The sequence below is a fragment of the Quercus lobata genome, chromosome 6 (assembly GCF_001633185.2).
Source record: "Quercus lobata isolate SW786 chromosome 6, ValleyOak3.0 Primary Assembly, whole genome shotgun sequence".
NCBI classification, from domain to species: Eukaryota; Viridiplantae; Streptophyta; class Magnoliopsida; order Fagales; family Fagaceae; genus Quercus; species Quercus lobata.
In genome coordinates, this window is record NC_044909.1 from 14,977,535 (window position 1) to 14,989,395 (window position 11,861).

The 11,861-nt window shown below is 33.1% G+C and overlaps 1 protein-coding gene across 2 annotated transcripts; it reads right to left on the reverse strand.

Moving 5' to 3' along the window:
- Window positions 1–10,239, reverse strand: LOC115994929 (acylamino-acid-releasing enzyme-like). 2 transcript variants are annotated; one of them, XM_031119271.1, is made up of 18 exons: window positions 10,006–10,239; window positions 8,856–9,031; window positions 8,430–8,739; window positions 7,955–8,176; window positions 7,633–7,851; window positions 7,436–7,510; window positions 6,667–6,805; window positions 5,946–6,097; window positions 5,737–5,819; window positions 5,524–5,645; window positions 5,353–5,431; window positions 3,999–4,176; window positions 2,271–2,331; window positions 2,002–2,124; window positions 1,371–1,568; window positions 810–878; window positions 530–606; window positions 1–403 (listed from the first exon to the last, which is right to left on the reverse strand). In XM_031119271.1, exons 1-18 carry the CDS (start codon window positions 10,170–10,172, stop codon window positions 340–342), a joined length of 2,514 nt encoding a protein of 837 aa, XP_030975131.1. In that variant the 5' UTR covers window positions 10,173–10,239; the 3' UTR covers window positions 1–339. The 2 variants fall into 2 exon arrangements, with proteins under 2 accessions (XP_030975131.1, XP_030975132.1); XM_031119272.1 differs by having other exon boundaries at window positions 8,856–9,017; window positions 10,006–10,104.
- Between the last annotated feature and the right edge of the window lie 1,622 nt (window positions 10,240–11,861).

An 11,861-nucleotide genomic window follows, 5' to 3' on the forward strand; every position in this document is an offset into this window, starting at 1 on the left:
TACAAGATTTTACGACATGAAGTTACAACCTTTTTTTATTATTATTTGTAAGTCACATGTGCATCCAATGGGTCTAGAACCAAATATCTCACACTCCACCTAGAATTTATAAGAGTAGGAGAAGGAGATGCCAATTGAGTTAGAGCTCATTGGCAAACGTAAAGTTTTTATTTAGAATGAATGCTTTACATCAAGGACTAGGGCAAGGAGAATGACCACTAAGATCAAGGTGAAGAATTGATTATAAGTGGATTTGATACCTTTCAAGTCTCTACCACAATTGATACTTCCCATTTAGACATAAAAGCCATAGGCTCAACAAAGGGTGGCAATGCCCGCTCATTTACAATACTTTCTGAACCAAACTCCAATATTAAGAAAGCTTTCAAAGTCAGATTGTGGCCTGCAATTAAAGGGGAAAAGGGGGAGGATATATCAGTCAACAATACATTGTCCAACATCAGCTTTGAGATTAACTGTGTTGACTAGGATGTAGGAGACTAGGAGTGCATGTAGGACTAATTATTACCTTCCAATTTCATGTCCATCATTGGGAAACACAATAACTTTAACCTCACCACCTTTCTCTCTCAGTGCCCGTGCATACTGCATATTTCAAATATCAACATCATTTAAATATGGTAGCAAGAGAAACAGACTATTCCCCCACTGTTTGTGTCTGTTTTTGTTTTCATTGCATCCTAAGATAGTGATTAATTGAGCACTAGTAGTAGTTGGAAAACCATGAAACTGAAATAAAAATGTCAACAATGTACTTCATCATTTAAAAGAGGAAAAGAATGTCTTACTTGCAATCCATTAGAAACTGGAACACGGAGATCCTGAGCACCTAAAAGAAAAAGGGTTGGTGTTTTGACCTGTAGATATCATCAAAGTAATTAGTACCACATTTATTTCCATAGCAACCTACTAAAATTATTTGAAGATACACTCTAAAAGGAAACTAGATGCAACTTTTACAGTTCCTGATTGAAGACTTGACATAACAATAAGTTTGACCCCATATGATGTGAAAATAGTTTACTAGAAGCTTCTCATGTTGAAAAGAAAAAAGGTCTTATCTCCTGCTTTGATATCAAGGAAATTTAGATTTCTCAATTTATTGGTTTTAAGTTATTCTATCAACATTCAGCTTCAAATGATGACAACAAGAACACAGCTTGCAGGATTTATTTCTGCACCTAGCAGAGCTGACATTTGAGGTTGGAGTAGGCATTGTTGCATTGATTTTGTTTATTTATTTATTTTCAGTCAGTAGAATTATTTTTACATTTTAATGTGCTTTTATGAAAATCTGCCATTAAACTTCTGAATATATTGATTAAAAATCAAGCCTCCTTTAAGCATACCTTTGAGAGGTGTGAAATAGGAGACTTGCTGTGAAAGAGTGTTAAGTAATCAGCTGAAGGAGCTTCCGAAAAGATATCTTTCCCCTTGCTTCCACAGGCCTCCACATAGCACCAATCAGGGATATCTGTTGTACCAACCATCAATGCCAAGTTACAAACAGGATTCCTCACTACAGCAGCAACAAACTTATCTGGTGCCTGCAGCATTTGAAAACAAATATGATCTGATTCTTAAGTGAGCCCCTGTTCATTTGAGAATTCAAATATGAATGTGCATCATTAATCATAACATCCACTTTACCAAGCATTTGCATGCAGTGCACCATAAATTAAACAGAGAGAAATAATAAAAACATGACACACAAGACCACCAGTCCATGTATGACAAGTAGCCCACTTATAAGTTTGACTTGCACTAATCTCTCAGCTATCTAATCCATAATGGAAGAGATTTCTTTGTGGAAAACCACTAGCTGGTAGTAGATATCTTAACAATCAAATGCTAGACTCAAAATAAATAAAACTTGGAAGGCACAAGGGATATAGGAGGAAAGATTAAGAGATAAATTAAATTACCAACAAAAAAAAAACGAGGGCCAGTAAAAATATAAAAATTTCATAATTAAAGCACCTGGCCAATCAAGTGGGTTGTCAGAAAGCCCCCATGGGAACCACCAAGCACTGTAATTTTTGATGGACTGGCGAGTCCCTTGTCAATGACATGATCTATAGCTGTGAGTACATCATTTACATCCTGCGCATAATATAGATTAAAAAATAGGGTTTATATGAGATTCCCAACTAGTTTAGCAAAGCAAGAATTCAAATACCATTTTTAAAATTAAAAAGAAAAAAAAATGACCATAGCAGGTGTAACAAAACTAGATACATAATAAGTACCTGTTGCCCAACTTTCCCTGGAAGAGATTGTAATGCTTCTTCACCAAAACCTAGTGAACCTCTGAGATAAATTACCATGTTAGAAGATGCTAGAAAGATAATCAGCCATTTGTTGATGTAAGTAATATTGCTCTACTATCTTGGAGTTTATTTCTTCTCTTAGTATTGCACTTTAAGTTTTTACTTGTTGTTTGATGCTGATTGTTTGCTTGTTGCATTTCTTTGTGTTCACCATCATGAACACCTTGTATTTGCTTACTTACTTTAGTTTTATAGTTTTTTTTAATAATACTCTTATTACCTATAAAAAAAAAAAAAAGTAATATCGGTATTCAAAAGAGGCTTTTTCAAGCATGTGATCCTTAAAATCCTAAAAGACACAAACAAATATTAAAGATTCTGTAAAATCAAGTAGCATGCAAAAAGCAATTGGCATACCACTTCCTCTTAAACCATTAATAATTGAAAGCAAATAACACTTGAGAGACATTTTTCATTTCTCAAAAGGATGAAAAAAAAAAAAAAAAAAACTTTAATCGATATAACGAAAAGATTCGCATCTTAACTCAAGATCTAGGACATAAGATAGAATCCTGAGGCCAAAGAAACTATGGTTTTTAATCTCAAGTTTTACAAACGAAGACCTTTTTCTGAATGTTGTTTGCGAATGCTATAGAAATCACTCCAAAATTCCAAATTTCTTAAGAATATTATTTTACAGTCAAATCAGCTCAACCTTTTGATGCACAGTGAATCAATCTAAACCTCTTTTTCCTTGAAGGCAGATAGCCAAATAATTGAATTACCAAAGCAATTTAGGTTTACACCTAAAGGAAAAATCCAGGAGAGGTCTCCAAGAAAGGGTAAAATTCATTTTTCATGAAATTTCAGAGACAAAAAGGTGAATGCAATACACAGTGATCAATTAAACGCATTGAAAATTTTAATCTTAAATTACTATTTTGGTCCTCCAACTATTAGGTGAAGTTCAATTTAGTCATTAAACTTTCAAAATCAGGTCAATTTCATCCTTGCTTCTTCTCTCTGTTTACATTTTAACATATTTAATAATTAAAATGGACGATTTAAAATTTTAAACTTTCGATATTAACCTTTTAATATATATTTTATTTGCTACAACAATTAATTCTGTTAACATTAGAACACAGGAGTTCCAAGGATGAAATGGATGTGATTTTGAAAGTCAAAGGATTAAATTGACACAATTAACAGTTGAGGGACTAAAATGACAAAATTAGTAGTTGAGCGACCAAATTGAATTTTACCTAATAATTGAAGGACCAAGTTAATAATTTTGCCAATTTTTTATTGAGTGTCAAAATGTTGGTCCCCTTTAAGGTTAAAATATTCATTTTTGTATTCCATTTGTTCCAAATTCTTAAATTTTGAGAATCCCTTCCCTTCATTTAGGTATCAGAATCAGTTCCACTATTGTCTTATCAAGCAACAGCACCTCATAAGTGAGGGAACTTCATCTTGGAAAAGAAAAGGCTTTGTCTTCAGTGGGATTTTTTTTTTTTTTGGGGGGGGGGGGGGGGTGTGGGGGAGGGTGATGAGAGAGAAAAAGGCCCCTCATAATCAACCAGATTCTGGTGGATCATGGAATATGGTTGACCACAACATATATTGATCATTGAGCATAAGTATTCTGATGCTGATTTAAATTATTTAAAAAAAATTCTGATAATACTCATAATAATAGTGTACCTATAGTTGACAATCAATAAACTGAATCCAATTGAAGAAAGAAATGCCGAGGACTTTGAAAAGCTTGTCAACGAGACAGAATGCGGACCTCCATGAAGAATTACAATTAAAGGATCGCAAGCATCACTTTTCTTAGAGTTTGAAGAAACAAATATAGCTTCAAAAGGTTTGCTAGCACCTGAAATGAATTAAAAACACATAGGCTATAAATATTAATGCTCTTTAACACAAGAATATTATGATTACAATTACAATATCACACAGTTCCTAGTAAAGGGCAAGAGAACTACAAAATATATTTCCCTTTAAAACTTTTGTTTATTAAAAAAAAAACCCCATTAAATGTTTCGTTCCTATAACCAGCTAAATCAAACATTTGTCTCCGTTAAGCATATCATTAAAATACCCAGACCTTCTAATATACATGATCAATTCTATTTTGAAAGAAAAGAGTAGAGTCCAGTCTTGCTTACAAAGATCAATGCAATCCCAAATTTTTTCCATCAATAAGTACTGTTTCCTTAAATATGGTTCACGAATGTGGCAAATTTATCATTATCATATTCCTTCTATTTGATATAATTTTTTGAGTGGTAAGTTATACACCTAGTGGGTCGAAAACCCACAACCTCACCCTCCATCCCATTATTATGGAAAGACGAAGCCCATTTGAGCTAGAGCTCATTAGCTCCAATTTAATATATGCTACTGAAAATTTCATTTACTGATGCACGTTGCATCAGCTATAATTCCTTCTTAATCATATTCATTTGGATATATACTTGCCAAAAAGTTGGCTTAAAAGAAGCTAGTTCTATATTCTTCCCTTTCTTCCAGAACTGAACGTGATCCTTGTGAAGTGACAAATTTTATTTATTTATAATGAAATCATAGGTATGCAATAAACAACAAATTGATACTTTTACTGGTTCCATTAATTACTAAAATAGCTTGCAATAGTTGACTTCCCTTCAAGCAGCCACTAATGGAAAAATGAACTCCATCCTAGCTTTTATCACCAAAAAATTCCACTTAAGTTGATTAAAAAAAAAAACAATGAAAATCTAAATATGGACTATCTTAAGATTTTAGGGGAGTGGGGGTTCGAAGAGGTCTTTTTCAAAACTCATTAACTTATTTTGTGGCTATTGTTCTTGTCACCCAAAGCATGTTGAACACTAATGAAAAAAGGAAATATTATAATATGCTCAATTAAATTGTAAGCATTAGACCACTGTAACAATGCCCGATAATAGCAATTAAGCTGAAGAGATGAGTTTGACTGATATTGGAAATATCCATATTCAATGTGGATGACCAAGTTTGAGAAAGAAATCAAATTGGCTTTCCATACCTTTTGACAAGCTATCAGAAACATCCTTTACTGGTATCTCCATTATACTGAACTGAAGAGATGAGAGCAAAGATCTAACCTGAAGCAATAAGAGAATTGTTAGCAAGACAATCTCTACATGCAAAAATGATTCATATAATACAAACAAGAAAATTAGAAAATTAAGTACACCTTCTCAGAGCATTTGAATATGGAGCTTGATACATCTAACCAACTCCAAGCAGCAGCTATAGTTTTTTTCTCAACAATACAACCATACTTGATTTGAGGAACATTAACTGGACTGCTAGACACTTCAAACAGTAAAACACAACTTAAATTTTATGCCAATTTTATAAACTATTATAGGTCAGGATATGGGTAAAAATCAGCATTAGATGTTACCAGCAACAATATTATCCCCATCCAATGTAAGGACATTCCATGAAAAATTTGACTCAGCAGGGCTGATACGTAATACTTCCATACTGTAATTTGACAGATGATATCATGAGTTGATTGTAGAAATGACATTACAATGTCTGACTACTTGAGGAGAAAAAAATAAGTAAAAATGAAAAGGTATGTAGCCAGCTGCCAGCCATTACAATTACCTCAACACATTCACAGAAAGTATTACTTGACTGCTTCTCCAGAAAGAAGATATGATCATAGTGCATCCATCAGAAAGCCAAGGATTGCTAAGGAAACTTGAACAGTAAAGCCCTGGCAAGTGACCATCCTCAGCACTCATCACAACAGGGATCTTCAAAAAATTATATTGATGAAATAGTTTTCAGTTACATGAAAATTATGGGAAAAGGAACTCACACAGTCCTAATTCTATAATTACATTCTAAATAAATCTTTAATTGTATTGAATTATTGAAGATGAAAGAAGGAAGTTGTATTATATAATTTACAAAGTTGTCATCCGCAAAATCTCAAACTGACCAGAAAAGTTGCAGGCATATTCCAAATTGGGGAGTTTCTAAACCAAACTAGATTAAGTTTTCAAATATCACCTTAGTCCTAGGCTCTTAGCTGAATCTACCATATAATTCAACTCATTTGGAACAATCATATAATTTACCTCAGTCTTATTACACATTGCCATTTAGCACTCAAAGTGCATGATAGCCACATAAAATGTGTCATATGGGACACTTCTAGTATATATATAACATAGCAGCTATAGACCAAAATCTTATGCAGTCAAAAGCAGCCGAGCTCAAAGAAAAACCATAATTTGAATTCTATAATTCCAGAGCTTGAGAATACAGAAGTTTGCATCCTTGAGATGCAAGTTCCTTAACAAAGAATTTAAGCACTCACTACATCAACAATTTTGGCAGAAGGCCACAGCCTCACATCAGTTGACCAATCAATTCTGTGAAGTGAATCTGTTGCAGAATGGGCTCCAGAATCCACAGAGCTTCTTGCACTTAAAAACACAAGGCACTTTCCATCTGGGCTGGAGAAAGAAAAATAATTCGCATACAATCATCAGGCTCCGAAGCTGTTCCTTATAGCATGTTTAGTAGATACATGGTTATTATGAAGGATACAGGGAAAACATTGATCATTAAGTGATCAACAAGGCATGCTTTTCCATTAGTATTCAGCAAACAACAATCTTACTTCTTCTTCACCACCCCCCCCCCCCCCAAAAAAAACCCCATCTGACTAGTAAATAGTGGGGGAGGGGGGGGGGGGAGGGGTAACACCACTGGGCAACTTGAACCCCACAGATGACAATCTACTCTACTTTTTACAAGCACTTCATAATGGAAAGAAGAACAAAAGAAAACTGTCACCAAGAAAGAAAGATAAAAATGTCAATCTCATTCTTGACCATTTAAAAAAGGTCAAAATGATGACTAGAAAACTACTTTAAAATAGTAAGGGGGAGAAGAACTTAAATGCAAAAGCAGTAAACTGTTCACCAAACTCTTGTTTCATCTTGCCCTCAAAATATCTTGGAGGCCCTACAGGTATGTTCCACAGTTTCTCCAAACTTATAAAAGCGCTCCACATCAGAAACTTGACTGGGTAAAGAAAAAAAGTTGATACACCAACCACATATGCAATATTAGTAGCATACCTGAACCTTGGAAAGAAGGCACTGCTTATTTGTTGAGTAAGATTAAACACAGGCACATCTTCAGTTGAGCTATCTCTGAGACAGTACAAGAAATTCACAAGTATTTTTATACATGTAATAGACCTCAAGCACGTAACAATTCACATGGGAAAAAAAATGTAATAAAAAATATCATTTTACAAAAGAGGGTAACCCACTTGAGTTCAAGTTCATTGGCTTCTGATTTATAAATTGGTGCTTTAACTGCATATAATGCACAAGGCCTGTTATAGCAGTACTTTATACCAAGCTTTCTCGTATCTGATGACCACCCAACAAATACCAAATATTGATGCATGTCTTTAGTTGATGGAGCCCACACAACTTGGCCAATGCTCAAAGACTTCTTAATTCCTTTTACAGCCTGTACCTCTCCACTGTACAACACAGGTAAGTTTAAATTAAGGTTCTTCCATTTATAGAAAAACTCCAATAAACTTACCATAGTGTTGATAAATTTTTTTAAGAAATGATACCAACCTGTTGATATTGATTACAAAAAGTGCAGGCTGCCTTTTTCCTGCATAGGTTTCCCCCCATTCCTCCTCCCAATCCCCTTGTCCTTTCCAGCTACTGCAGTCCTTATCAGTGGAACCACCTTTCTTGTAGCCAAGATCATTAAACGTGGGCTTGGAGGGAGATGGTTCCTCAGCAACATAAGCAATGAGAGTTTCATCAGAATTCCAGGAAATTCCCTCAAACCTACACCATTAAGAGTCTATGTCCATGAGGATGATTTAGAATAGCTATAACTATATAGGAACTACAACAATTACAACCATCACTACCAGTACAACTGCTGCTGCTACTAGTACATCTACGAGCAATATCAATACTTACAATTAAACAAGTTTTACTGCTAAGGTTATACACAAATAAGTCAATTATAAACCAGGTTAACATCAAATGCTAAATAAAGTCATCCCCAAAAAACTAGATTCATACTATTAGTTACCATCCATCAGTATATACTGAGCCATGAACAGATTGGGGAATGTGGAACTCCTTTTCCAACTGAGATGAACCCCAAATTTCAAACTGAGATGGAGACTCGCTTTCTGGATTTCGAACCACAAAAAGCTTTGAACCTGATGGTGATGGAACAATTGTAGACACTCCCGTCATCTCAACAGGAAATGGGGACCAACGAAAGTTTACAGAACTGTTATTGTCCTTGAATATATGAGTAGATAGAATAGACTTCCTCCTCTTGTTTGCCAAAAGATTTGGTTGGCTAATTGAAAACATTGCTTGAGAACCTATCCCTGCAGCAAAAGTTTTACGCAAAGAGATTATTGTCAGAAACTCCTGCTGCCTGTCTTGCAGAAAGGAGCAGACATTAAAGAAGGGGAAATAAAACTATAAGCATGAGCAGTCATACCATCGTCAGACTTAAAAGTCCAAGCCTTGTCAATGCTGGGAATACTAGTGAACTCTTGAAGTAACTTAGACTGCGAAGCATATTCTTCCTCGGTGGTTGTATCTAATCCCAGTGGCATTTCCTTTATTGGGACAGCTTTAGAATCTTCCATGGCTAAAGAAGCTGAAAATATTTTACTAAACATTGAATGGCAAAGAAGATCAATATACAGGATAAGAGCAACAAAAATAATAACAAAGGTGAGAGAAACTATAAGAACAAGGTAATGTTCTTAAAGTCAACAGAAAGTTATAAACCTACAAGTTCCAAGGAGTAGTGCCACAAAGATACAGTATTGTTTTGATCACCCCAAATTCTTTAGGGGCTTACACTGGCAAATGAGTACTGTGCAGCTGGCTGCAGTGTACATACATTTCAACACTTCATATGAACCAACTGATTCGATGATTCTACCCTATGTTTCAACTTTATGTTTCACCAGAATTCATTTCAGTCATTTAACTTTGTTTTCGTTCGTTTCAGTCCTCCAAATTTCAAGTTTATTCCTTTTTTTTTTTTTTTGGATAAGTTTCAAGTTTATTCAATTAAGGTCTCTTTATCAACTTTTGTTCAATGTTGCGGTTAATTGTCCAAATTTTTTTAATTCAAAAATTTTAAATTAAAAAAATCCAATTAACGATTGAAAAATATTTTCCAGAATTTTTTTTTTTAAAATTAACGAAAATTGACGAGGAGGCCTTGAATAAACTTGAAACTTAGGAGATTGAAACGAACTCCGGTGAAACTTAGAAGGTGAGTTTTGCATTTTAACCTTATTTTTACTGATCTGACTAGTGGGGTTTCTTAGAGCTTTTTAATGACAACAACACACTTTTACAGGCTTAAACATTAGAACTGTTATTATAATACCCAAAACCCAACAATCCCAGCTATGCTAATACCAATCCATTAATTAATCCATAACCAAAAAGAAAACAAAAAAATGGAAAAACCAAGAGACAAATCACAAACTAGTTCAATCATTCAACACAACATGTGATGTGAGTACAAGATTCCTCCAAAACAAAACAATGAATTCATAGATAGTGATAATCAACAAAATGCACGTAGTTAAAAACACAAATGCAGAGAAGAGAGGAGAGAAGAAAACCTTGAGAGAGAGGTGGAAGTGGTTCTCAAAGTCAAAAGGGTGGAGCGCTGAGATAAAGTAGTAGAAGGAAGGAATCGAGAGCGACGCAAGTTGCAATTAAAGTAGTTAACGCACCAATTCGAGGTGGAGGTGGAGGTGGGGATGTCTACTACCAAACTCGATGACATTTTTATTCTATTCTAGGCCACCCGCCAAACTGTTCGGTTTGGGCGGGTTCGGATCACAAACTTGAGTTCTCTTTCTTTTTTTACATTTTCTTTTCATTATCTTTACATTTTCTCATCTTAAAAATAAATAAATAAATTAAAAAAAAAATCTTTACGTTTCAAAATTTTGTATTTTGGCCTTTCTTATTTCACTTTATTTTTATATTGATAAGTATTATAGTTCGTACTCCCATTTTTTTTTGGGTAATTACATTTTTCTCCTTGAAGTTTGGAAAAATGACATCACCTTCTTTTAAGGTTTGAAAAATATTATTACTCTCCTTTTTTTTGTTTATATTAGTAATGAAATATTCTAAATTTTTATAAGTATCTCATTATAAAAATTTAACTATGATTAGTAAAAAAAAAAATTATAGATTTAAAATAAAAATGCAAAGTTTATCAAGCACTAAAACACTTGCAACAAAAAATAATAAGTAAAATTCATACTCAATATTTTAGAATACATTTTAATTAAAAATTTAAAACAATGAATTTTAATTATAAAAGGTTTGAAAAAAAATTATTATTCTCCCTTTTTTGTTTATATTAGTAATGAAATATTCTAAATTTTTATAAGAATCTCATTACAAAAATTTAACCATCATTAGTAAAAAAAAATTTATAAATTTAAAATAAAAATGCAAAGTTTATCAAGCACTAAAACACTTGCAACAAAAAATAATAAGTAAAATTCATACTTAATATTTTAAAATACATTTTAATTAAAAATTTAAAACAATAAATTTTAATTATAAAATAAGATAATTTTAAAAACCTGCTCTTAAGCAAAGAGCAAGTTAATATATAATATTTTTAATATTAATTTAACAAAATTTGGTCAATCAGATATTAATAGAGAATTTTTTTTTTTTTTTTTTTTCAAGTTTAGAGTAGAGTATCATTTTTTCAAATCTCAATGAAGGGAGTGTAATTATCTCTTTCTTTTTTTTTGTCCTACAATAATGAAATCTTTTTTTTTTATATAATTAATATATATATATATATATATACTAATACTATATATATCCATAGCAGATGGAAGAGGAGCAGGCCCATCTCCACATTCTTGAAGAAAACTTAAGTGGATAAGAAGTCATCCCAATTCCAAAAGGAAGTCCAACGGGCAATGTCGTGGGCTAACATGTTGGCACTTCTAGCCTCCTAGGGATAAAAATAAAATTCCAATATTCAAAAAAATTAATACAACTTAAACTCTCAAAGAAATTAGAGAGGATAAAATTGCACATATTGCAACCATATAAACCAACAATGGAATTCATATATTCTATAACATTATTAAGAGCTCTTAATAATAGAAATGGAAAGCAAAGCTAGTATGAAAATGGTTTTTGTTTTTATTTTTGTTGACTGAAAACAGAATATTAAATGAAATCTCACATGAAAGTGTAAAAATACTAAAATACCTGTAAAGAACAATTTAAGACTTTATACCGAGCAAATTGCCATCACCACCACTATCAAGACAATGTATATCAACAGAGTTCATATGTAAAGCTAGGAGATCAGTCAGAACAGAGTGAGCAAGCCTTAGTAGATGCACAAGCAATTGAAGATCAATCAGACTTGCTAAGAAGGAGCTAGACCAGAAACGCTTGTAGTTTAGTCTTACTGTTGTATTAGTTATTA